The sequence below is a fragment of the Canis aureus genome, chromosome 33 (genome assembly GCF_053574225.1).
Source record: "Canis aureus isolate CA01 chromosome 33, VMU_Caureus_v.1.0, whole genome shotgun sequence".
Taxonomy (NCBI): Eukaryota; Metazoa; Chordata; class Mammalia; order Carnivora; family Canidae; genus Canis; species Canis aureus.
This window is the reverse complement of record NC_135643.1, coordinates 21883468-21911007: the sequence shown is the minus strand read 5'-3', so window position 1 is coordinate 21911007 and position 27540 is coordinate 21883468. Positions and strand designations below refer to the sequence as shown.

Below are 27540 nucleotides of genomic sequence, written 5' to 3'. Positions count from 1 at the left end.
TAAAAACCACATCAGTATTGCCTAATAAAATAAGTTCTTTCATTGAGCATTTGCTTTGGACTAGAAAGCTTCTGTGAATCACAGTATTAAACAGTCATTTCAGCCTGGGATGTTTAAAGAAGCCTGTTTCTGTTAGTAATAAATAACATCATCCTTTTATATTTTGCTTATAACTTTTACTTCGTACAAGGATATTTGAAAGACTTAAGATTGTTTCATCAGAAATGAAATAAGAATGCCAAATTCTTTCCATATTCAGTGAATTCTGTGTACCATAGAAGAGGCATTCTCCTCTGTTGCTCAGCTGATCAACTAGAGCAAATGTGGTATAACATATTTGGAAGATATCTCCCCAAATTCATAACCTATTTCACATGGCATGTGAAACAGAACAGAAGCACAGCACAGTATAAAAATAACAAGAGCTATCATCTATGAAGTGATTACTATGTATAATACACTATGCTAATAAGCACTTTAGATTTTTTATAATATATTCTAACAATTTACATATTAGAAAAATGAAGCTTGGATTAATTTAGTAAAAATGACTACGAAATATAGAAAAGCAAACCTTAAAATCTAATCACTCTTCTCCTTTACTTGAAAAATATTAGAGATAGAAAGTGGAAAAATTGATTTATTAACGATGACAGAGGAATATTAACTGGGACTGTCACTAACTTTAATAAGTCTTTCACAATTTGTACAGAAGCTAACAGAGCACTTACTGTTGTGTTTAGATGTTCATACAGGCTGAACATACAGGGGGGAAAATTGATCCGTGCTAACCAGGTCAAAATCAAATAATAGATTTTAAAACAATTCTATTGAAATGAAATTCTATTGGTAGTACATGACACTGTGGAGTATCTGCTATACAATTATTTGGCAGTGATAAATAAGAAAACTATGACATAAAGATGAGTGACTAATTCCAAAGTGCAGGTGTGTTTCTGTTAAGTATCAGAGGTTATTAGAAGTTAGCTCATTTTCCAAGATTGGAAGACAAATGAACTTCACCCATGAGGAGCTGGAAGGAAATGCATTACCTTACCAGATATCGATATAGTAAGTCAGACTATATGATTGAGAAAAAAAAGTCTTTATATCATAGGAACACTTTACTGTGTTCTTAGGGGGGGAAATGACATTAATAGGGGAAAAAATTAGAAAGGCACTTCAAGTTACCCTTAAGTGGTCATAATAAAGTCTAATAGCATTTTCAATTGAATGAAGGAGTTAGAATTTTCAAGAGGTCTTGCAAAAATCATTCTGTTAGGTTGAGAATATTCTTATGATGTAATGATCTCTTTTACACCAAGGCAAAATTATAGGAGAATATATAAACTATTTTAGAAAGTATATTTTAAGAATTCTCTTTGAAAAAATAAAAATCTAAGTGCCTAACACTAAATGCCTTTCCTTAACAAGAATAAACTTGAGACTTAGGTTTGAAACATTTGAAATCTAAGGCTCTCCAAAAAGGATAGTAGTTTTTCCAAAATGAAGTTAATAAACAAACTGTATCTTCACCCCCATTTCCACAGACACATATTTGACAACAACAACAAAAAACCCTTATGGTTCAATAATAACCCAACAGCTCCCTAAGAGGAGTCCAACTTTACATTATCTTTGACCACAAAATAACTGATTTTTCAGCATTTAAAGGAGAGAAATGATGACTGTCTTTCAGTAAACTACTGTAAAGAAAATAAAATTTAGATTTAGATCAGATTGATTTTAATTACTAAGATAGCCTAGAGATTTCCTATATAGCCTGCATCTAGTTATTCCTCTTAGTATCTTACATTATTTGTGAGATTTATTTTTGTTTTTTTAAATTAACAAACCAATATTGGTACATTATTATTAACTAAGATACAAGCATATGTTATTTTTTTGTACTTTATTGTGCTTTGCAGATCAAATTGTGCCATTTTTCCAACAACATTTGCCCATTTTATGACTGTCACATTTTGGTAATTCTTACAATATTTCAAAATTTTTTCTCATTATTATATTTGTTATATTGATCTGTGATCAATGACCTTTGATGTTACTATTGTAATTGTTTTAGGGCACCACAAACCACATCCATATAAGATGGAGAATTTAATAAATAAATGTGTGTGTTCTGAGTGCTCCACTAGCCAGCTGTTCCCCCATCTCTCTCCATCGCCATAGGTCTCCTATCCCCTGAGACACAATATTGAAATTAGGCTAACTGATAACCCTACAATGGCATCTATATGTTTAAGTGGAAGGAATAATCACATGTCTCTTACTTTAAATAAAAAGCTAGAAATGATTAAATTTAGTGAGAAAGGCATATCAAAAGCCATGATAGGCCAAAAGCTAGGCCTTTGGTACTAAACAATTAGCCAACTTGTGAATGCAAAGTTCTTAAAGGAAATGTTAGTTCACTGAACACATGAATGGTAAGATGAAACAGCCTTCTTGCATATATGAAGAAAGTTTGAGTGGTCTGGAAAGAAGATCAAACCAGCCACAACGTTCCCTCAAGCTAAAGCTTAATCCCTGGCAATGCCCTAACTCTCAATTCTCTGAAGGGTGAGAGAGGTGAGGAAGCTGTAGAGTTTGAGGCTAACAGAAAATTTTGAAGCTATCAGGGGTTGGTTCATGAGGTTTAAAGAAAGGAGTCATCTCCATAACATAAAAGTGCAAGGTGAAGCAGCATGTGCTGATGTAGAAGATGAAGCAAGTTATCCCAAAGATCTAGCTAAGATTCATGAAGGTGGCTACACTAAATAATAGATTTTCGATATAGAAGAAACAGAAAAAGATGCCACTTAGGACTTTTATAGCTAGAGAGAAGTCAATGCCTGGCTTCAAATCATCAGAGCCAAGCCGACTTGTGACTTTAGGTTGAAACCAATGCTCATTTGCCATTCAGAAAATTCTAGGGCCCTAAGAATCACACTCAATCTACTCTGCCTGTGTCCTATCAATGAAACAATAAAGCCTGGATAATAACACATCTATTTATAAACAGTTTACTAATACTGTAAGCCTACTGCTGAGACCTACTGCTCAGAAAAGACTTCCTTTCAAAATATTATTGCTTACAGACAGTGCACCTGATCACCCAAGAGCTTTCATGGGTGTGTGCAATGAGATTTATGTTGTTTTCATGCCCATTAACACAATATCCATTCTGCAGCCTATGGATCAAGGAGTAATTTTGACTTTAAAGTCTTATTATTTAAGAAATACATTTCATAAGGCTATAGCTGCCATAGATAATCACCTCCTATGATAAATCTGAGGAAAGTCAATTAAAAACCTTCTGGAAAAAAAAAAACCTTCTGGAAAGAATTCACCAATCTAGATGCCAACAAGAACATTTGTGATTCATCGGAAAAAGATCAATACATCAACTTTAACAGGAGTTCAGAAGAAGTCAATTCCAACCCTTATGAAGTACTCTAAGGGGCTTAAGACTTCAGTGGAGGAAGCAACTAGAGATATGATGGAAATAGAAAGAAAACTAGAATTAGAAGAGGAGCCTAAAGATGAGACTGGATTGTTGCAATCTCATGAAAAAACTTTAACAGGTGAAAAGCTGCATCTTGTGGATGACCAAAGAAAGCGGTTTCTTGAGATGGAATCTAATACTGGTGAAGATTCTGTGAAGATTGTTGAAATGACAACAAAGGATTTATAATATTACATAAACTTAGCTGGTGAAGCAGCAACAGCAGCAGCAGCAATAGCAGGGTTTGAGAGGATTGAGTCCAATTTTGAAAGAAGTACTACCTAAGGTAAAAATGCTATCAAACAGCACTTTTGCGTATGAGGTGTAAAGTAACAATCCATTTGTTTGGATTTTCCTTTTCCTGATTAGTGATGTTGAGCATCTTCTCATGTGTCTGCTGGCCATCTGAATGTTTTCTTGGGAAAAAATGTCTACACATGTCCTCTGCCCATTTATTAAAAGATTTTACTTATTTATTCATGAGAGACGCACAGAGAGGCAGAAGACATAGGCAGAAGGAGAAGCAGGCTCCCCTCGAGAAGTCCAATGTGGGACTCCATTCCAGGACTCCGGAATAACACCCTGAGCTGAAGGCAGATGCTCAACCACTGAGCCACCCAGGTATACATCTCTGCTCATTTTTTAATCAGGTTGTTTTTTTTAAATATGAATTTGTCTATGTACTTTACGTATTTTGGATATTTACCCCTTATTGGATATATGACTTGCAAATACCTTCTCCCATTCAGTAGGTTGGGATGGTTGTTTTTTTGTTGTTGTTGTTTTATTTTGTTGATGGTTTCCTTCACTGTGCAAAAGATTTTTAGTTCACTATAATCCCATTTGAGATTTTTTTTAATTAATTAATTTATTTATTTATGATAGTCACACAGAGAGAGAGAGAGAGAGAGAGAGAGAGGCAGAGACATAGGCAGAGGGAGAAGCAGGCTCCATGCACCGGGAGCCCGACGTGGGATTCGATCCCGGGTCTCCAGGATCGCGCCCTGGGCCAAAGGCAGGCGCTAAACTGCTGCGCCACCCAGGGATCCCCTTGGGATTTATTTTTTAATTATGTTTTTTTCTTTTGTTGCCCTTGGACCAGGACACTGATTCCAAAAAAACATTGCTAAGACTGATGTACAAAAGCTTACTGCCTATGTATTCTTTTAGGAGTTTTATGGTTCCGGGGCTTATATTCAACCCTTTAACCTACTTTGAATTTATTTTGTATATGGTGTAAGACAGTGTCCAGTTTCATTCTTTTGCATATAGCTGTCCAGTTTTCCCAACACCATTTATGCAAGAGACTGTCTTTTCCCCCATCAAATATTTGTTATAAATTAATTGACTATAAAACAAAAATAAAATAAATTAATTGACTCTAAATGCATGAGTTTATCTCTGGACTATATATTCAGTTCCACTGATTTATGTGTCTGTTTTCATGCCACTACCATACTGTTTTGAATACTGTAGGTTCGTAGTAAGTATCAGGTAGTGTGATACCTCTGGCTTTGTTCTCCTTCTCAAGATTGCTTTGGCTATTCAGAATCTTTTGCGGTTCCATACAAATGTAAGGATTATTTGTTCTAGTTCTATGCAAAATGCCTGTTGGGATTACAATGAATCTGTAAGTTGCTTTGGGTAGCAAGGGAATTTTCAGGATATTAATTCTTCCAATCCATAAGCATGGTACATATATTTATCTGCATCATCTTCAATTCCTTTCATCAATGTCTTACAGGGCTCAGAATACAGGTCTTTCACCTCCTTGGTTAAATTTATTCCTAGATATCTTATTTTTTGATGCAATAATGCATGGGATTGTCTTAATTTCTCAGATAGTTATTGGTGTACAAAATGCAACAGGTTTCTATAAATTATCCTGCAAATTACTGAAGTCACTTATTAGTTCTAATAGATTTTTCAGTAAATAAAGCCTTTAGGGTTTCTATACAAAGTATCATGATATCTGCAAGTCGTGACAGTTTTACTTTTTCAAGATGCCTTTTATTTCTTTTTGTCTGATTGCCATGGCTAGGACTTCCAGTACAATGTTGAGTAAAAGTCTTGAGAGTGGTCATCCTTATCTTGTTCCTGATCATAGAGGGAAAATTTTCAGTTGTTTGGGTTTTTTTTACATTAAGTATGATGTTAGCTGTGAGTTTGTCATATGTGGCCATTTTTACATTGAGGCATTTCCTTCTATTCCTGCTTTGGTAGTTTTTATCGTAAATTAATGTTGAATTTTGTCAATCTCTGCATCTATTATGATGATTATATGATTTTATCTTTTGTTTTGTTAATGTGGTGTATCACATTAATTTATTTGTAGATGTTGAATTATCCTTGCATCCCTAGAGTATATCCCACTTGATCCTGACTTATGATCCTTTAAATGTATTGTTGAATTCATTTTACTAATAATTTGTTGAGAATTTTTGCATCTGCACTCATGAGGAATATTGATGGGTCTTTGGTTTTGGTACCAAAGCAATGCTGACCTCATAGGATGAGTTTGTAAGTGTTCCTTCCTCTTCAATATTTTTGGAATAATTTAGGTTAGGTACTAACTTTTCTTTAAATGTTTGATGGAATTCACCTGTGAAGTTGTCTGGTCCTGGACTTTTGTTTTTTGAAGAGCTTTTAAAATTACTGATTCAATTTCATTACTTGTAATTGGTCTATTCAGATTTTCTATTTTCATGATTCAGTCTTAGAAGGCTGTTTCTATGAATTTATCAATTTAATCTAGGTCTTTCAACTTGATGGCATATATTGTTCTAGTAGTCTCTAAGAAAACTATTTCCTTTCTTATTGCACTAAGACTCCCAGTAAGATAATCAAATATATATGTGTACTTTTTATATTTTGCATTCTTTTCTGAGTTCTGTTGCTCTTCTTCAAATTTTCTTTTTTCCAATCGCTTTATTCCTGAGGGGTTTTTGTTTATTTTATGTTGTTCTGTCTTCTATCATTAAAAATTTTCTCTTGGTTTAAAATACCGGATTATAGTTTTTATACGCTTTTTTCTATTTCATATTTTCTTATTATAACAACTTAAGAAATATTCAACAATAATCCTTTTTGTGGTAAAGTTTTAAGCTAAATAAGTCATTGTTAACTTCCAAGAGGGAAGGGTGGGTACAATAGCTTTTTAGCCTCATAGTTCTAGAGCTTCCTTTTCTCATATTTTCTTAAAATGACACCTATGTATCCTTATCACTTCTGAGCTCTGTCTCCTCTCCCACTTTTATTTGACCTTCATTTTCTTTGCCTCTCTTGTTCCTGTCCTGTTCAATTTGGATTCTACTTCCAGAAATTTCTCCTTAATGATGGGCTTTGTCCAAGAAGGGAGCTCAGAATTACTAAATTTTATGAGTTCATAATCTCCATATCTCTCCAGCACTTTCAAACCTTCTTGCAATTCCCTTTGTACTTACCCTGAAATTACAATCATCCAGTTTTGCTCCTGATCTCATATTGGTCTTGCTTTACAGGGAACACCTGTTGGCAGTTTGGGGTCCTCTCATTCTCATGGCCTTCAGATGCTCTCTCCTCTTCTTGCTATTTCCTCCTACACAGATACTGATACTAAGTTGAGTTTGTTCTCATCTGCTTGTATTTTGAGCTTTATGTGGATTCTTTTTCGCTTAGTTATGTTATAGTCATGATCTGTATTTGTTGTTGTTATTATTATTGCTTTGCTATCCAAGATGTTCTACCTGTTTTTATGAGGAGATTCAGACTACAATGCCTCCATAGTCATCTTCATAGAGCTTCAATATTCATGTCTTACTTAGGGGCCAGGGGTAAGTTATGGTTTTTCAAGTTTTAAATGTTTCCTATATGTTTTAAATCAATCAAAATGCAAGTTGAAATAGTCATAATAGGTTGATTTTGCCTTGTAGATAACTTTAAAGTAATTTAAAATAAAAATTAATTTGTTTGCTTTCTTAGCCTGAAATTAACGTACACACAGTGTTACTCTATTCCCACACCCTCCCACTCCCAAGTTGCTGAAGGATACTTTTAGACTTAATGAAATAACAGAACTAGGCTTAAAATAATGGTATTTGTGATGACTACCCAATGTTTTCAAGCCAAACATTTGGAGGATCTCATAACTGTATTACTATTTTGTTTTTGTTGCTGCAAAATTCTGCTTCTATCTGAGCCCCTTTCTCACTCTACAAATGACAGTCCAACTTAACAAACTGGCTGCCAATTATCTAATTGTGGTCCATGTGTTTTGTTTAGCCTGCTCACTACTTTAAAAACAAACAAAATAGTTGTCAACACTTAAAAACAAGATTTCATAAAAATCCAGTTTCCTGGCTGCTCTTTTTTTTTTTTTTTTTTTTTTTTCTGGATGCTCTTTAAAAATTGAGATCTAGTATAATGAAACTCATATTCCTACTTGGTATTTGTGCTTGACTAAACAGAGAATACTCTCTCTCAGGTTTGTGGCACTTTTCTCCCAGATAGTTTCTCACATTTCTTACCTCCTAGTCCTCATAGGCTTATAGGTTTGCAACCCTAGAACTAGTATGTCTTTGATTTCAAACTCTTATTTTGGCTTAAACCACCATATAAGTGCTGATGATTTCTAAATCTCTATTTCTACTTAAATATCCTGCATACTCCCTAGGACCCATGTATTCAGTATCAAATTATTATTTTTTAATAAACCTAATTTTCTTCCACTATTCTTTAAATGACCCAGTTTAACATAATTACATTCCTACAGTTGTCCAAATTTTTAAATACCCTTAGGGTTCTTCTTTCTTCCTTTTTTTCTCATCTTACCCACAGCTTTTCAATCATGTGTCAAATTATGACATGTCTTTGCTTTTACAGCTCTCAATATTTTGAATACCTTTCTCTTCTTGATATCTCGAAAACCACTTGCTTTCCAAGATGAAGCAAAATTAATTTCTAAAACTAAATCTCCTGTCTCCAAGAGCAGTTAGTGTCTCCTTTCCATGTATAGGCATCTCAAGCACACTGTACATTGTAAGGGTATTTATTTACAGCTGGCTCTCTCACCAGTTGATGGATTCTTACAAGGACAGAGATTATGATTTAGTTATCTTTGCATCAACAGTACTAAGACAAAAACATGAACTCAATGAATGTGTCTCATGAACAAATACATGAAGTTATACAATTCAATGAAAATAAGATTATTTCCTATCATGAATTTACTTCCAAGTACAGTCTATATTATACTTCAATTTCTGATTAAATCTCCCCCCTCTTCTTGCTGGCACTTTTCTTGGTGCTTGCTTTGTACTGATAGTAGAACCACTTAAATATTTGTACCTGTAAAAGTTAGACTGTAAAGTTAAAGTGGCTGTATCAAAAGAAAACTTATTGGCTCCACGATGACAATATGAATTTTTAAGGTAACTTCAAAAATTCTGCTTTAAATATATAAGGATGCCAAATATTAACACTGAAAAATATGTAATTACTCATAATCAGAATCCTGAGAGGCACTGAACAGCTGCTGAAAAATATGGCATGTCACTATGCCAGCTTGAGTTTAATGACCTACATGTGAAGGGCTACATATCCAATTACTAATCCTCCCTCAGCTACTCTTTAGCCTGATATAGAGGCAGCTGAAAAAAAGATGCCCTACTAACATCAGAAATGGATCCAGACTTTGTTGTCAATGTTCAGCCAGGAGATCTTTTAGATTTAAGACGAGGAAGAAATAGGGAGTGACCCACAACAATGTTATAGCTGACACAGCTTTTCAAGTAAAATTTGAGGGTTTAAAGCAAAAATGATTTCAGTTTTCTGACTAGAGAACTCAAATCCTGCATTTAATTTTGTTTATTAAAACCTTTAAACAGGCTCAAATATGTTTTCAAATATCAAGAGTAATTTACTTCACAATTCTTCCCGTACCAATGTGGCAGTCTTCTAATTCATCCACTCAAATCTCATTCTTATCTTCAAATTCCGTAGTAATTACCTATTAGAAGTAGGCCAAAACAAAAGCTAAATAGAAAACGACAGTCTACTAGATTATGTTTCAGTTGTCCCTCAGTTGACTTGCTCTATATATAGCAAAAAAGATCATATAAGGTCATGTATTAGGAACAATGAAATGTCACATGATGTTTTGCAAAACAGCATAGGAAAAACAGTTCAAGGAATGAATGGCGAATAAGATTTAGGACTATAGTTTTAATAAAAACGTTTAAGCAGTCTAGATTTAAGTGCATCTTACTGCGAGTTTGACTCCTTCTTAAAATTCGATTTTTCATTTGAGTCGCGTGCAACCGTGTGATACCGACAACTTTCTTCTGCACACATTATAGTTTAGGCACAGCTATGCTTTCCTTTCATCTCATCATCATAGAGAATTAAAGAGCCCTCCACCGTGGACTCGAATTAAACATTTTTAAGAGTAAGTGTGTCTTAACACCGCCCTCGTCCCCAAAGGAAGATATAAATGAACACGTGCCTGCAAATACACACTTGCTTGGAGGTGGAAAAACAGACATCACCGTAACTACCCCTCACCCCCACTCCAAAAACTCCAACTCCGCCCAACATGAACTCCCTCCCCTTTCTTCCACTGCGGGTCCAAACGTGGCGCAGTTCGATGACGTAAAGGCGTAAGCGTCGCCGTCTCCTACGCGTAGCAACCGTCCCTGCCTCTGGGAGTTGAAGTTCCCTAGGGAAGATTCGTGAGCCGTAGCAAGACCACTAGGAGAAGGCTCTGTGTTGGTGCTCTCGGTTCCCTGACAACTCCTCAGCTCGGTAAGTCACCTGGCACTGCCGCTGGCGTTTGCCTACTCTCTGGTCTTCTCTGGGCGCAAAAGAGGCTCTTGCAAGTGCCAGCCTCCACTAGCCACACGGCTTCCGGGGGACAGGGGAGTGGGGCTGTGGAAGCGGCGCGACCCAGTTCGCAGAGGAAGTGATGTCAGATAGAGCGCGTCCCCGGCGCCAAGCAGCTCCCTGATTGGCTGGCTGCGGTTTAATCCCTCCTCCAGTGCGTCGGTAGGCGGGTGCCTGGAGGCGAGAGGGAGGCGAGGCCCTACCCACGCGCTGTGGGGGCGCCTCCGGTCGACGTTTGTTTGGGGGTCGGGATCCGGTCCCTAGTGTATGAAGAGTGTGAGTTTCCAAATAATGAAGGGAGAGGGAAATCTAGACTCTGAGAGGCTGGAGGACGAGCTGTGGTTCTGCCACTTGGTGGCGAGAGACCGTGAGCAGCCGCTTTAGGTTTTGCCATCGGCCTCCTCTCCTTTCTCCGACGAGGGAGGGGCTGGCTGGGCGCCGTGTGCCCTAGAGGCCCGCCGAAAGGTGCTGCAGGTGCTGTAGGCCCCATGGTGGTGAGCCCAGGATAGTTTTTAAGGAGGACCGAGGCGTTGATTTCAGTGAAATGTTTAAAGTGTTAAAATTCGGCAGTTTTTCTGGAGCTATACAGAGGATAGCAGCAGACGACTTTCTCCCTTTTCGTTTTGGTGGTTTTTCATTCTTCCCCATCTCCCCGTCCCAGCCTGATCCTCCCACGGGGCCTGACGGCTGAATCAGGCGCTTCCTTCCGATACTGCGGGGACGGGGCCGGCGCCTTTCAAAAAGGTTTTTGTTTTTTGTTTTTGTTTTTTTTTGTTGTTGTTGTTTTCTTTCTTTCCCTTAATTAAGTCAGGTCACTTAATGCCATTTTGCAGTTATTCCAACATTCGTTTGCATCTTTCAGGAAGGGAGGCTCTGTCATAAATTATGAAGACTGTTTAGCCCAACCCAAATCATAAAAGTTGAGTTTTTTTGTTTTGTTTTGTCTTGTTTTGTTTTGGCTATTCACTGATGTTTGTGTGTGTTCCCTGCTGGAAGCTGTGCTGAGAACTGCAAATACAGGGAAGATTGAGATGCCTTTTTTTTTTTTTTTTTTGTCTCACACCAAATGACCTTAGTCGCCTTTATCCAGTATTGGTTTTATCAGACCACCTGATAGCCTGTTTCTGTGACTAAATTGACCAACCTTGCAAAAAATTCTGTGTTAAATTTCATAACAAATATTTCTATAATTGCTACAAAATATTGTTCTTAAGTATTTGTTGAACATGGTTGAATAAGTGAGAATGGACCGTGTCACTGCATGTGAGGGAGGAACACAAAACCGTAGCGGAGTTTACACCGTGGCAAAAACTTTAAAAAGCAAGGTATACCTAGTAAAAGAGAATGCCACGTTTTGCTTCAGGTAGTCTGAACAAGCTAGTGAAATGCTTGTCGAATGGTATAGCAAGTGGGAGTTGGTACATATCTTTTGTATGTAAAGTGCGATGTAAGCAGTAATATATTGGCTCTCAAGCTAGTATCTAGCTTATCAGAGCTTAAAAAATTCACTTGCTGCAGGGCATTTTCTTAATTGGAAATAGCTTTTAAAATAATGAAAATGTCAGCTAGCTCATGACCTTTCCTTGTATTTGATAGGCTGTCTAAAAACATTAGTATGCAGTGATAAGCCAAGTTAAATTGGACTTAGACTTTTTAGATAGGAAAGGCCAAAGCTCCCCCTGGTGTACACGAGTTGTAAAACATTTCTATATTGCCTTTTTTTTTTTTTTTTTTTTTTTTTTTTTTTAATTTTCGCATTATAGAGCCAATCAACACTGGAAGTTTTTTTTAACAGAATAAAGAACTAGCAAAATACGATGCCACTGATGAACGGAAGTGTTCCCTTTTGGAATATTAGGCATTGTTTTATGAAGACATCAGTTTTTTGTTTCCTGTGAATTTTAATTGTGCTTTTAAGTTTACACACTTAGCGTGGTAAATAGGCTTAACTTGTTTTCTCTCCCATGTACTGTTTTGCATATATGCATTGCTGACTTCTATTTAATGTTCTATGTATGTAAAGGAAGTAAAATAAAAGTGATTTTTTTTTTTTTTTTAAGATTTTATTCGGGAGAGACAGAGAGGCAGAGACAGAGGCAGAGGGAGAAGTAGGCTCCATGCAGGGAGCCCGATGTGGGACTCGATCCCGGGACTCCAGGATCACACCCTGGGCTGAAGGCAGGCGCAAAACCGCTAAGCCATCCAAGTGTCCCTATTGTTTTCAGTTTGTGTAGAGTGAACTTATCTCCTGATTGTTGATTTTGTTGGGTTTTTCTCATTTCTGTCTTTTTTGTAACTTTGCATGGTCCTCTGATGGAATTATCACTTCCTCTCTCCAAACCATCTCTCTATCTGCTGCTGATTTTGTAGATGCTCCTACCCATGGCCCTGTTACATGCTTCTTTCCACAACACAGCTTACATAGATGATTCAGAATTCTAATCCTGTAGTGTTCTAAGTTCATATGTCATCTTCTGGTTTGGCCCTTGTAACTGAGAAGCTGTGTCTGCTTCCTTCAGGTTTCCCCAGGTGACCAGTGTGGTATAAGCCACTAGTCTCAATTTCACCTGTTTTCAGACTTTCTTCATGGAAAGGGGAGCCTCCCCCCCAACATTAGTTTAAGGGTTCACCTTAAACCCTCTGCTAAGGGCACCTGGAATGGGAGGGGCTCAGTCTGTTCAGTATCCGACGCTTGATTTTGGCTCAGGTCATGATCTCAAGGTTGTGAGATTGAGCTGTGCATAAGGCTCCACGCTTAGCCAGGAACTTACTTCTCTCCCTTTCCCTCTGTCCCTCTCCCTGCCCTGCCCCCCCACCCCCCACCCTGTCCCCCATGTAGCTTCTCTCTCTCCCTCTCTCTCAAATAAACCTTTAAAGAAATATATTTTAAAAAAATAATAAAATAAAGAAATATATTTTTTAACCTGTCTGCTATCTTCCATCCTCTTTTTTTTTTTTTTTAAGCTTTTATTTATTTATTCATGAGAGATACAGAGAGAGAGAGGCAGAGACACAGGCAGAGGGTGAAGCAGGCTCCATGCAGGGAGCCCAACATGGGACTGGATCCCGGGTCTCCAGGCCCCAGGCCGAATGCGGCGCTAAACCACTGAGCCACCTGGGCTGCAGCCCTCTTCCATCCTCTTTAAAGCTAGGAGGAAACTACCCCCCCACCCCCACCCCGCTGCCTTTACATGGCCGACTCAGCAGGAATAGTACCTATTTTAGTTCTTGTTTTTGGTTTTGAGAGAGGCTATACCTTTTTTGTTGCCTTTTGTATTTTATCTACTGTTGTCATGTATTTTACAATTGAGAGGATGCCTCAACACATGAACTTTTGGCAACTATCTCTAGGAAGTCTGTCCCATTTTTGTATTCAGTAGCATAGGAATAGAACCGGAGCTATTTTTTCTTCTCTTTGAGTGACACAGTGTTCTCTGAATCCTCCAACATCAGGGGTAAAGCAACACAGCTCTTTTACATTCTTTGGAAACCCTCATATTCTAAATAAGATTTTGGATGTCTAGGGGAGAGTAGAGTTGAATCTGGGTTTGAATCTTAGCTCCATCACTTCATTTGTCTTTTCACGCAGCAAGTATTTTGAGGACCTCCTTTGTCCGAGATTTGTTCTAGGTGCCTGTTTTTAGGGATTAATTAGTACTTTTGTAATTTGGGGCAAGTTCTTTTATCTCACAGTGCCTTCTTTCTTTGTAAAGTAGACATGATGCTGTCTACCTCATAGGATTATTTTAAGGATTAAATTAGATAATACTTTTTAGCCCAGTAAGAATTAATAAAAGTTTGCTATAACCACTTTCATTACTTTCTAAAATCTGTTGTAATCACTCATTTATTCCACAAATATATAATAAGCATCTACTAAGCGCCAGGTACTATGTTAGTAATGTAATGTGGCAATATAATGTTAGGCAAAAGCAGACATCATCTGTGCCCATAGGCAGTTTCCAGTGTAAAATCAAATTGTCATTTCTAGGAGATATTTTCCCCAAACTAAGAATACTGTTTGGTTAATGATATAAGGAAAACTTGTGAACTCTTAGATTGCTGGATGGTTCTTTCCCCCTCAGTAATATGTGACCTAGCAAAATGCCAGGACTTTTGTGTAGCTACCAAAATACACACCGTAAGATTCATCTTTCAGTTAAATTTGGTAAACTTTGTGTTTGCTTAGTTATCCTTCTGTATCCTGCCTGTTACATTACACTTTTAAAGAAAGCAAGAATCATATAATAAAACTACTGCTTAAATTATGTTCTGCAAGGTTTTGTCCTTTCCATTATCTGAATTGTTGAGATTTTTTTCTCTTAGATGTTAGCTTCTCTGCACAGACTTGTTAGCTATCTCTTTAAGAAAGGAGAATCATAGAATTTTCTTTAAAACCAATAGAATATTGGCAAGCTTCATGCTTAGACTTTGCTAGGGATAAATCCGTAAATTTTTAAGTTGTAGTGTTATTAATCTATTCAAGACAAAAGAAATCAGTATTTTTAGCCCTTTCCTAATCCAAAGGTAAGTTTAGTTCTAGACAATAAAGTTGTGGGTAGTTAATCCAATTAAATATGTTTGAGATGGTCCTACACATTTCATGACTAATTTTAAGATCAGCTTATGTATTTTATTTTCTAGCCATCATAATGTAGATATTTATAATTACATATTACAGTGAAATATACTGAGAGGAAACCAAATTTGTTGTTTTTTTCATTGTCCAAAATATATAAATCTGTAGCATATCTTTTGTCAAAAATCATTTCTGAGTATACACTCAGATAATAAAAGTAACATTTCTCTTGTACTGTAGCATTAATGACAGCTTAAAAAAAAAGATGCTTCCAAAAAAAAAAGATGCTTCCTATCACTTTTTTAAAAGTATTTTTTCTTTTACAAAACAATATATTTTAATTATATAAAATACAGAAAGTTCAAGAAGAGTCATGAGTAAGAATTACATATGCTTATGCGTACATATTCTTTTTAAAACAAAGTTGGACATAATATATATTGTTTTCTGTTTTTATTTTTTTTAGTTAGCATAACCATTTCCCTTTATCACTAAATAATTTTAGGAAATATGATTTTTACTGGATGCTTAGTATTCCCAGCCCATGTTACAGATGAAGTGTAATTTATTTACACCTACCTTCTGCTGACATTCAAGTAGTCTAATTTTTCATTGTTAAAAATTATACTGCAGTACATATATCTTTTCGCATTAATTTTGTATATATTTCTGATTCATTTACAGGGATTTATTGTGAGGAAATAAGTTATTGGGTCAAAGGGTATCATGACATTTTAAAGCTCTGTGTAACCTGGAAAAATTGTGCCATGACTGCTAATAGTATATGCAAAAACACCCTATTTAGTCAAATGATTTTTTTTCCAGTAAATGACATTAAATTATCTAAATTTATATTTTTATTTGTTATTGATAGGATTTAATTTTAATCTTAATCACATCTATTGGTCTTTTTTTTTTTTTACTTTTTGCATGCGTGTGTATGTGTATGTGTGTGTGTGTGTGTGTGTAACTTACCTGTTCATGTTAAAAGTTGCTTTTCAATTTTTTCAGAGGCATCAAATAATGTCCTCTGAAATGTTGCCAGCATTTATTGAGTCTTCTAATGTTGAAAGAAAGCAAAGTTTAAGTGAAGATCAAGAGAAGAGCCAGAAGCCAAGATTAGGTGAACAGTTAGAACCAATATCTAAACGACAGATGAAGAAGCTAATTAAACAGAAACAGTGGGAAGAACAACGAGAACTCCGCAAGTATGTTTCAAAACACGTATATGCTACCCCATTCAGGAGTGTTGAACTTTGTATAGCCACATCAGAAGTAATTGTGTTAATTAAAATTTGGGCTATGTATGTTGTTAGCTAGCACTGTCAATTGGATGTTAAAACTGTATTTATTCAGTCTAGGTGGATTTACACTACACTTTTTCTCACCCAGAACCTATTGTGAGTAGCAGCACAGTTTCTGAAATAACTGACTTAGATAAGGGATATAGTTAGCATCCATGTCCTAGATATAGAACAAAAATAACCACCTCAGATCAAATTCGAGCCTAACATTGATTTTGCTAGAAAAACCATTGTTTTGGTGAGAGCAGTTAAACTGAAGGTGTTATTGTATAATGCCAACATATTGAAGAGAAATAAACTATAGTTGATGTAGATTATAGAAAATGTATGTTTTTTTAAAAAACACTTTTACTTTGCTTTTTTTATATTCTAATGTGATTTGAAAATCATATAGGAGAAGAATGATAAAAATAAAAATTCTTTAAGTCTAAAATTCAGTATTTCATAAAGTCTTAGTATAGGGTAATAGCAATAATAAATGAAATTAATAGTCATAAGGGTTTGTGTAGAAAATACTATGTTTTTGCAAAATCATTTTCTTTCTACCTAAAGCTTTTAGATGGACCATATAAAATTACTGATATTTGACCCACAAAAGTGGTAGTTTGATGTGGTTCAGCCTGCTAATTTAAAAAAATATATATTTTTTGTCTATTTAGAAGAGTTGTAAATATCTGAATATGTAAATAACAACAAAAATTTCAATTCCTGATTTTAGACAAAAGCGAAAGGAAAAACGCAAAAGAAAACAATTAGAGCGACAGTGTCAACTGGAATCAAACTTAGATGGAAATGACAGAAAACGTATCCGAAGAGATGTTGTTCACAGCACACTCCGCCTTATCATTGACTGCAGTTTTGACAGCCTAATGGTATTAAAGGTATCATGAATCATTGTCAGGAAAATCCTGTAGGCAAAGTAGGGTGACTAATTCTTGCTTTAAGAGGTAATATCACTTTGATGTAAATTTATATACTAAAATGCATCTTAAAATTTTTCAAGATCATGCTCCCTAAGTTAAACTAGCTAATAAATTGCTCTATTTTTATGTATAGAAGAGAGAGACAGATACCATAATTAGATTATATGACTCAGTAACAGCATATTAATCATAAAGATCCAGGAGTGTTTTTGCTATTTGTCCTAACCAGAAGAAGAAAGTAAGAAATGTAATTAGTTTAATAGAATTATTTCTTATTTTAGTAGTTTGAGAAAACTGGTTGTCTGAACAATTTTAGTGAAAGGAGTATGCTTCACTTACTTTACAAACCATTAGTAAATTATGAAAATAGCAATAGTATGGCTCTAAGAGTTTTTCTTCTTTTTTCTCTTAAGAGAGTATTTTCATGAATTAGCCTTTTCAGTGGATACAAAATTGAAATTATTGATCAGTTACAGAGTATTGACTTTACTTAAAGTAATTATTGTTAGTACTTACAGAAATTGAGTGGAAAATATCAGAAAGAACCTGTTATTGCCAGAGGAAAAAAAAAAGTACCTGTCTAGTCCCTCTCTTCTGCTTATTCTATTCTACTAAGACTATGACATGGCCATAGATGATTTTCAAAATGCTGCTTTAAAAATTACACTCTTTTATAGGACATTAAGAAACTTCATAAGCAGATTCAGCGATGTTATGCAGAAAATCGACGGGCACTGCATCCTGTGCAGGTATGTTTGGGGAATTTAAAACAGTTTCCAGTTTCCTTTTAAAACGTCCTGGGGAAAATGCACAGATAATTCCAGTTGTCTATACAAGAATTTTACAGATGCTTTTCCTTAGAGAACAAAATGCCTAATTGAAAAGTATTTTAATTTGCTACAAAAAGAAAATATTTTCAACATTTTTTCCCAAGTCATTCTTAGTCACATGCTGCACACTCATTGTGTTTTGTTACACACTGACCTCATTCCTGTGTAGTTGAACATCTTCATTTAAGGATATATATGTATTTTTATACCAGTTTCGCAGCTGTCAATTCCTTCCCTCCCAGGAAATGAGGGAACTGCCCCCAGCTTGATGCATGCCATTGTACCTGTTGGTTAGTTATTTCTACCTAAAGGATTTTGAGTCTGTGATCATTTTGAAAGGTACTTCTTTAGACTGATTGGCTGCTGTTAAGAGTAGATAGGGTCTTTTTTCTTATTGAATTTGTTTGAATTCTAAGTGACCTAAAAATTAACACTGGCTCCCTGATGTTAAAAACCAGAAACTCGGGCAGCCCGGGTGGCTCAGCGGTTTAGCGCCGCCTTCAGCTCAGGGTGTGATCCTGGAGACCCGGGATCGAGTCCCACGTCGGGCTCCCAGCCTGGGGTCTGCTTCTCCCTCTGCCTGTGTCTCTGCCTCCCACTCTCTCTGTGTGTGTCTCTCATGAATAAATAAAATCTTTAAAAAAAAAAAAAAACCAGAAACTCTTAATATATTCTGGGTAGATATTTATATTCATTATATCAAGTGGTAGTATTTTTTTTTTAAGTGGTAGTATTTTTATATTTTTACATTTTATATTCTTCTCAACCTCGATTAGGCTTGAAATAGGTGTCAGGGTTTAGAATGAAAGGAAAATTATGAAGACTTTGGACTACGGGGATCCCTGTAGTGGTTTAGTGCCTGCCTTTGGCCCAGGGCGTGATTCTGGAGTCCCGGGATCGAGTTCCACGTCAGGCTCCCTGCATGGAGCCTGCTTCTCCCTCTGCCTGTGTCTCTGCCTCTCTCTCTCTCTCTCATGAATAAATAAATAAAATCTTTAAAAAAAAAAAAAAAAGAAGAAGAGGACTTTGGACTTATAAAAAACAGTGATGGCAAAAGTAGGGAGTTTGTAGAAAAGTGGTATTAAGGGAAAGTCAAATTGTAGCTGCTTGTAAACTGGGAAAAAAATGATGGAATACTTGAGGTATTGTATTATGAGATACACCAAACATGTCACTTCTACCACACATTTATTTTTGTATGTTTAAAGCATGTCTCAAATTTTTTTTCTAGAATGAATATATTTTATGTTTCATTGATGATCAGATGAGTATAGAAGAGAAATAAAATGTTGGATTTTTAATAGTCATTTGCTCTCTCTTTCCATGTCCACCAATCTCTTTATCAGTTTTACTTGACAAGTCATGGAGGCCAGTTGAAAAAGAACATGGATGAAAATGACAAAGGATGGGTCAACTGGAAGGTAATTAAAATAGATTAATTCTCACATAATTCCAAGTATTTTTATGCTTAAATTTTTTACCTAAGTTCTACATACTGCCAATAAATATAAGAGTCAACAGCCTTTAAACCCTGTATATCACTGTACTGAGTCTAATGTTACTAGCAGAAGAAGCCAAATAAAGTGAAATGCCTGTTCATAGCTGCTCTCATTAAATCTCACTTATTTTTCACCAACTTTATCTTTTTATTTAAATTTTTCATTTAAATTCTAGTTAGATAACATGGTAAAATTGGTTTCAGGTGTAGAATTTAGTAATTTTTATCGATTCATCACTAAATATAGCACCTAGTGCTCATCACCACAAGTACTTTTCTTAATGCCCATCACCCATCTAGCCCATCCCCTACCCACCTCCTCTCCAGCAACTCTTAGTTTGTTCTTTACCACCAACTTTAAAACAATTTTTTAAAACAGGAAAAATTTTAAAGGTCTGTATATCATCTTTATCTAGCAAACTGATGATACATTATTTATAAGAGTGAAATCACTTTAAAATTTGGAAATTCTATTTTTTCTAAATCTGTGCCATCCCATATGGTGTCCACTATCCACATGTGAATATTGAACTCTTGAAATGTGACTGGTCTGAATTGAGATCTGCTATAAATGTGAAATATACATTGGATTTCAAAGAGAGAGAATGTAAATGTAAAATGCCTGCTTGAAATTTTTTTAAAAAATTAATTATATGTTATAATAATAACATAAACCCCAGTAAGGTATATTGTGTTGGGTACAACGTATTAAAATCAATTTCACCTATTTTCACTTTTTAATGTGTCTACTGGAGGATTTAAAATTACATACGTGGCTCACATTTTTTTTTCTGTTGGACTTAAACTATTCTCATTTGGAAAGATGACTAATAGATTGGCTTTAGAACTAATCCCTGAAGAACCTTACCCTATTCAGAGATGTACTGGGTTAGTCCTATTTTTTTTTCCTTTCTCAAAGCCGATTCTTACTGTGACAAACTTACCCTCTTACATTCACTAATCCCATAATAACTGCATCTATTTTTTTGTTTTGTTTTTATTTGTTTTAGAGAGGCAGAGGGAGAGAGAGAGGATCCTAAGTGGCTCCATGCCCAGCATGGAGTCTGATGCGGGCCTTGATCTCATGACCCTGAGATCATGACTGATTTGAAATCAAGAGTCAGACGCCTAACTGACTGAGCCACCCAGGCGCCCCTGCTTTTCTTTTAATAATAGCCTATAGTGTGAAACATTTTCAAAAGCTTTCCTAAGTTTTAAAGTACAATATATTTACCAAGTTTTATATTCATGCCTGTTTTCCTAAGAAATGAATGTAATTAGTTAGTATAGGCATACTTTGAGTTATTTTGTGTCTGGTTGAATTTGTTATTTATACCACCAGTTTTCCAGAGAATCATGAGTTCACTAGTCTCTACCCAGGTCCCTGTTAGGGCTCTGATTAAGTATTGATCAAATTAATACCATTAATACTATTTTCCAGGAAAGTGGCTATTTATTACCTAGTAAGTTATGCGTTTTAGGTGAGGTGTCTCCTTCATTTTTTATTCTTTACAAATTATTAGGCAAATGCATTCTGAGTCTGGCGATGCATCATCCTTTATTCTGTCAATGTAGTTTGCAAAATTTTGACTGCCAACTGTTATTCAGTCTTGTACCTCTGACCTGATAATTTTGGTGGAGTAGATTTCAAATGTGTATCTTTGTAGAAACAGATGCATGGAATTTATTAAATCTATAAGTCTTTTCCTTTTGATGATTCATGCAAATGGAGAGGAAGTAATTGGAAAAGGCATTCTTTAGTCGGAGAATAGTATGAGCAGATATGTGGACAAAAAATGTATCTGTTTTGTTGGAACAAAGATAAAGTTAGAAAACTAGGTTAGTGCCATATTCAGGAAAGAGTTGCTAAGTAAAGGGGTTTAAGTTTTATCCTACAGGTAAAGATAAAACATTGAAAGTTTTTAGAAAGTGAGTCTGCCATCGGTGTCTAGAGGCAAATTGGAGGGATCTGAGCCTTGAGACGGAAATAACAGTAGGAGGCCACTTAAGTAATTGGGGTGTGAGCTGATGAGGAGTTGAAGTAGTAGGTTCTCAATAATACATTGTAAAATATTCCCCCATACTTCCTTTCATACGCGTTGGGTGGCTTTGTCTATGGAAAAGAAAATAATCATGTTTAGCCAATTTTCACAAAATCCTATTAATAACATCTTTCTCCTTGTGTCTTTAAGGATATCCACATCAAACCAGAGCATTATAGTGAATTCATAAAGAAAGAAGACCTGATTTATCTAACATCAGACTCACCTAATGTACTGAAGGAATTAGATGAATCAAAGGCCTATGTGATCGGAGGATTAGTGGATCACAACCATCACAAGGTACTCTTAAGTTTTTATTTTTGCTTTTGCTCATTCTTAAAATGGACTTGCCAATTTTCTTGACAGTAATAATAGTATTAACGATAGTCGATCTTTATCGAGTGCCTACTGTATTTCAGTCCAGCTTTCTGGCTAAGGAAGCATTTCACATATATTACTAATTTGCTTGTCCTCCCTACAACACAGTGAGGTCAGTGCTGTTATTTTCTATGTTTTACAGATGAACTGGAGGCACAGAGAAACTAAGTCTAAAATAAATAGTAGGTGAGAAAGCAGATATTTGAAACTAGCAGATTGTTCCAGAGCCTACATGCCTAAATGATATATTGAGGGTAGATGCTGCTGCTGATCAATTTCTAGGTCATTGGTAAAATTTATACCAAAACTGATACCAAAATGATAAATTTATACAAGATTTTAAATATGCAATTTTCATGGGGTGTGTTTTCTTTTCTCTTATATTATGTATTTTTGTCTCTTCCCACCACCTCCTTACCCTCATTTGAATGAAAAATTGCAGAAATAAACTTTCTAAAAGAAAATGTTATTTCGTACTTTGCAGCTACTTTGGAGCCTGCTAAATTCAACCCAATTCAAGTAAAAACATGTTTACCAATTGTCTGAGGAAATACTGTCAGCAGAATATCAAGTAATCCATTATTCTTAAATAACATCACTCTAAATTAGATTGTCTGTAACGGTGGAATAATTTATATTCATTATATTCATCTTGTCCATTATAGTAGTCATGTGGCTGCTGGGCAGTTCAAACTTAAGTAGTCACACCTGTGGCCATAACTGGTCAGTGCAGCTCTATAGCATCATAGGGAGTTTTTATCAGAATGATCTGTAGCTTTTTAAATTTTTTTTCTTAGTGGAACAATTCTATTTTGTTATTTGCATGGAATCAGATTTTTTTCTCTGATGTATGTTTTTCTGAACTACATTAATTTTGTTTTCAAAAGCACCTGTCTCAGTCTATTATTTGTCCCTAAAATATGCAAACTATTGGTTAAGAAATCTAGCTCTTCTTTCTCCTGTACTTTGTCTTTTGGCTACTTTAGTTCTGTTTAGAATAGGCTTTAAGGATTTTAATTTTGAGGAGAAAATTTATATTCAGTATTTTAATTGATAGGAAAAATAAAATTTGTCAGCAATTTAAAATTTTTTTCAATTCAGGTTTTCATTTATTTGTCTTTGTCATTTGTGCCTCTTAATGTTATGTGATTAAACATAGTTTTATCTTTATGTCTTTTACATTCATGGGAAGGGTAATGTTGCTTCTCTAGGAATTCAGTTTGAGTATTTTAAACTGAGAGAAAGGCAGTGTGGTATGGTGAAAAGTTATCTGACTCAAAAGGCATGAGTTGGATTTTTCCGATGGTTCTTCCACTGAGGAGCTTTGTGATGGGACAGGAAACATGTCTTTTGTTTCCTCCTTTGTAAACTTGTTAAAGCAAATGCCCTAAACATTCTGATGATACTTATTGTCAAAAGAACGCTTCCAAATTAGCAGGTAAATACACGCACACTTCACTTTGTCAGACAATGTTCTCTGAATTAAGTCGTTTCTACAAAGTAATTATTCTGTTATAGACTTTAAGTTAAAATAAACCAATGTTCTAGTCCAAGTTATAGTATCTTTGTTTTAGGGACTCACATATAAACAAGCATCAGATCATGGAATTGATCATGCACAGCTCCCCCTTGGAAATTTTGTGAAGATGAATAGTAGAAAAGTTTTGGCAATTAATCATGGTAAGCTATAAGGGGATTATGAAAATATACTGGAGTGAACAATGTGAAAAATAACATTACTTTTGGATAAGTAGAAAATATGCATCTTGCTGGAGACAAAATTATAAAATGTAATCATTTATCATTTGTTTGAATATAGAAATAATACATGCATATTTTAGAAATATTGGAAATGTAGAAAAATATAAAGAAAAATAAGCTATAATTTTACTACTTAGAGATACTTGGTAGAAACTTTTTGACATGTTTCCTTCCAGTTCTTTTCTTATGCCTATATAATATTATTTGTTATATAATTGGATTTTTACTCTGTTGCATAAAATGTTATAAATGTGGGTGTTTCCTCCCCATTTATAATTATATTTTTCTATCATTGAATCATTATTAATGACTACATAATACTCCATCATCTGAATATACAATAATGTAACCATTCTTCTGTCATTGAATTTTTTCCTTTTTTACTACTTTAGATAACATTGTAGTAGATATTCTTGGACCTGAGTCTTTGCCTGGAGTTTTGCTTTTTAAGATTTTTTTTTAGTAGAGATTTTTGTTAGTATACAACTATTTATTGGGCTTTTTTTTATGTGCTAACCACTTTCTTTACAGCAGGCTCTAGGGAATTATATAAATCAACTTATTCATTCAAGGAATGAACTTCTTCGAAGACTTTTGATAGATAATAGAAATTACTTTCCCATAAAGTAATACAAATTAGGCCCTTGAGCAATATATTAAACTGAGAATACCTTGAAGACAGCATTTATATTCTTTACCTCTAATGTAAGAAAAAAAAAAAGCAGGCAAGGTGTGCTCCCCAAAGTGAGTGCCTCTTTGTAGGAAAGATAGAAGAAATAGAGATAAATCCTAACTTTTTTGGTTTGTTTCTTTTTTCTTTTTTTTTTTTTTTTTTTAAGATTTTGTCTATTTATTCACGAGAGAGAGAGAGGTAGAAACATAGGCAGAAGGAGAAGCAGGCTCCCTTCAGGGAGCCCAATGCTGGACTTGATCCAGGATCCTGGGATCATGCCCTGAGCCAAAGGCAGATGCTCAAGCACTGAGCCACCCAGGGATCCCTGTTTGTTTCTAGTTTATGTTAGCATGTAAAGGATAAAGAAGTGAAAGGGATAAAGAAGAATAGGAAGAACATGAAAAAGGTCATCCCTCCCTGCCTGTTGATTCTAATTGACAAAAGATAATGGTAAATCTTTGAGTGCTCTTGAACTGAATTGAGGAAAAGCTAGAGAAGGGATAGCAGGCCTAGAAGGCCTTGGGGCAGATTGACTCTGACAATGGCACAGGAGAAGGAAGTGACATGAACAGAGTAGTTATTAGGACATATTAGCACTTTAAATGCAAAAGCAATGTATTTTAAAATACAGAATGCAGCATGGTAATGAACCATGGCTACGAAATGCATGGAATTTGTCTTTGTTGCAGTGTTTGAGATTATTCTGGAATATCTGGAAACCAGAGACTGGCAAGAAGCATTTTTTACTATCTTACCCCAACGGAAAGGAGCTGTACCCACAGACAGAGCCTGTGAAAGTTCTTCGCATGATCTGAAATCTGCCAGGATTGAAGATGGGTTGGACAGTGATTCCAGTGAGGAGGACAATAGTAGAAATGAACTAGAGTCACCCCACGAAGAAGAAAAGCAGGATAAAGAAAATAGCAGTGAATCTACAGTGAACTCAATACCACACTAATGTCATCTGTTGTTTTTTGTTTTGTATTTTAGTTTTTGTTTTTTTAGTTTAAGGAAAACTTAGGAGAAAATGAGGTGCTTCATAGAATATTCTAATTGGAAGAAAATTTTATTTCCTCTCATTTCTGTTAGTGAATTTTTAAAACTTTTTTTACAGCTAAGTGATAAAAAGCCCTTATAAGAAGTATTTTTTGTTTTTGCATAAAATTTAAATGTTTAATTTTTAAAGTAGCTTTCTAAGTCTCAGTGGTTTCTTGAGAATTTTACTTTATTGGTAAACTTTCATTCTCTTTTATTTACTTGATTATATTCTTTAGAATGTGCCTTCTGACCTTTCAGGGTTTTTTTTTTTATGTTTATATCAAATATCTTTCTGATTTATTGCCTACTTAGTTGTGGAGATAGATGTTCATAAATCTCCTGTAAGTCTACCAAAATGTTCTGTATGGGAGGTTACCTCCTATTTGCAGCTTTTTTTTTTTTAATTCAACTCAGTTACTTCAAAGGAATATAGTTAATTTTAGAAAGTATTAGATTGATAAACTCAACAAATTATTTCTTTTGGACTATGGAGCCCATCTCTGTTCCTCCTCTATGATGCCTTTCATGGTTCTAAAGCAGTCACTGGAGAGTAAAGAATCTCCTTAATGTATTTTAATTTCAGTAATGATGGTAAATTATTTAAATTACAGAATTTAATTTTTCAGGATAGATTATTTTAAAAGGCTGTTGAGAATCAATTTTGTCTTAAATTTAAAAGGAAATAGCTCTTAGCTATCATTTTCTTCTATATGTACTTTTATTAAAAAATATTTGTTCTTAAAGTGAATAAAGTTAACTTCATTATATGTGCATCTGTCTACTAGCATATAATATGCAAGCTAATATAACTTTCTGTAAATAAGCATGTATGAAAAAATATATATAATTTGTGTGTGTATATATATATCTATATATCTGTATCTGTCCACAATCATGTATGATTCTCAGTTATCAATAACAGGACTGAGTTGCCAAATATCTGTGTTATCTGCATAAATGGTTGTGTCGAACAACCCTAAGAATTTGATTTTCAGAAAGTGCGAAAATCCATAACTAAGCATTCGTATGAGGACATTGGCAAAGGAAGATGGGGCTAAAAGGAGATGTTTTCATTTTCTACTGGTAAATGTAGAGCAGTTTACATTTAAAGTAGTGATTGTTCTTTGTCACAGCTAAAGTAGGATTTCAGAAGCCTTCACTGAGTTTGTATAAAGTTTTTGTTCTTTTCATTCATTGGCATCTCAGATAATGTACACATTTGGTAGAAAGTTCATTAGATTTAGTATTGATGTTCACTGTCTCTTACTTTTGGTTGCTTTACTCTTAGTAATCTATTATAGCTATTCATTTAAAATAAGGTCTTAGAGCATGGTATATAAATAAAGAAAAGCCCCTACAATTCTAGAAGATCAAAGTTTATGTATTAAGTTGTATTTTTCAAAGGTTCAGGTTTTCCTGAGTAAATATGGTTCAGTAGTATGAAATCCAGTTGACCCTTGAAAAGTGTGGGGGTTAGGGGTACCGACCCCCCACATAGTTGAAAATCCATGTGAAACTTTGTCCCCAAACTTAATAGCCTACTATTGACCAGAAATCTTACTGATAATATAAACAGTGTATTAACACATATTTGTATGTTATATGTACTATATACTATATTTTTAAAATAAACTAGAGGAAATGTTAAGAAAATTGTAAGAAAATAAATTTACAGTACTGCACTATGTTGAAAAAATTTCCCATGTAAGTGGACTCTGCATTTCAAACCTTTCTTTTTCAGAGGTCAACTATATTATGCCTTTTACTTAAATTATTTGATATGGAATGAGGCACAAGTTAATTTTGAAATGTGGGAGAAAAGTCATTACAGGCACTGTGTAGTTTAATTGTCACTAATTTTGAAAGCCCTGTATTAGTTTCCTAAGGCTGTCATAACTAATTACCACAAGCCAGGTGGCTGAAAACAATAGACATTATTTCTCTTATAGTTCTGGAGGTGAAAAGCTTAAAATCAAAGTGGATCATATTTACTCTGAAGGCTACAGAGAAGAATCCTTTGTAGCCTCTTGGCTTTTGGTGGTTCCCAGCAATCCTTGCTCTTCCTTGGCATTCAGCTGCATCACTCCAGTATCTGCTTTGTAATCACATGGCTTCTGCCCTCAGTCTTCCTTGCCTGTGTTTGTGTCCCTCTTA

The 27540-nt window shown here is 35.1% G+C and overlaps 3 protein-coding genes across 10 annotated transcripts in view; 1 reads left to right on the top strand and 2 right to left on the bottom strand.

Annotated features, from left to right (window-relative positions):
• Positions 1-10428, bottom strand: part of MTTP (microsomal triglyceride transfer protein) — a 56572-nt gene extending 46144 nt beyond the window's left edge. Inside the window, exon 1 of one of the 2 annotated variants that reach the window (XM_077882098.1) lies at positions 10292-10428. Coding sequence is in view for 1 of the 2 variants with exons in the window: in XM_077882097.1 (XP_077738223.1) it covers positions 9747-9783 (37 nt within the window). In the remaining variant the exon portion in view is untranslated. Of the gene's footprint in view, positions 1-9746 lie in introns of both variants that reach the window. The other variant, XM_077882097.1, reaches the window with a different exon arrangement.
• On the top strand, positions 10125-27084 carry TRMT10A (tRNA methyltransferase 10A). Of its 7 annotated transcripts, XM_077882107.1 has the most exons (10): positions 10536-10636; positions 11022-11104; positions 11223-11279; positions 15951-16147; positions 16962-17124; positions 17844-17915; positions 19343-19417; positions 21687-21836; positions 23489-23594; positions 25038-27084. In XM_077882107.1, the coding sequence occupies exons 4-10, from the start codon at positions 15963-15965 to the stop codon at positions 25304-25306; spliced, it is 1020 nt and encodes a 339-aa protein (XP_077738233.1). In that variant the 5' UTR covers positions 10536-10636; positions 11022-11104; positions 11223-11279; positions 15951-15962; the 3' UTR covers positions 25307-27084. The 7 variants fall into 7 exon arrangements, with proteins under 7 accessions (XP_077738231.1, XP_077738230.1, XP_077738229.1 ...); XM_077882106.1 differs by lacking the exon at positions 11022-11104 and having other exon boundaries at positions 10500-10636; XM_077882108.1 differs by lacking the exon at positions 11223-11279.
• Positions 19229-27540, bottom strand: part of C33H4orf17 (chromosome 33 C4orf17 homolog) — a 49943-nt gene continuing 41631 nt past the window's right edge. The window contains exon 10 of the mRNA XM_077882101.1: positions 19229-19410. The gene's annotated coding sequence lies outside the window, so the exon portion shown is untranslated. The remainder of the gene's footprint in view (positions 19411-27540) is intronic.

What these genes read in the sequence shown, in the direction of transcription:
- TRMT10A (XM_077882103.1), top strand. An exon ending in ACAGCCTAATGGTATTAAAG is followed by an intron (nt 17,125 to 17,843) that starts GTATCATGAATC and finishes ACTCTTTTATAG; the next exon opens with GACATTAAGAAACTTCATAA. An exon ending in AGTTTTGGCAATTAATCATG is followed by an intron (nt 23,595 to 25,037) that starts GTAAGCTATAAG and finishes TCTTTGTTGCAG; the next exon opens with TGTTTGAGATTATTCTGGAA.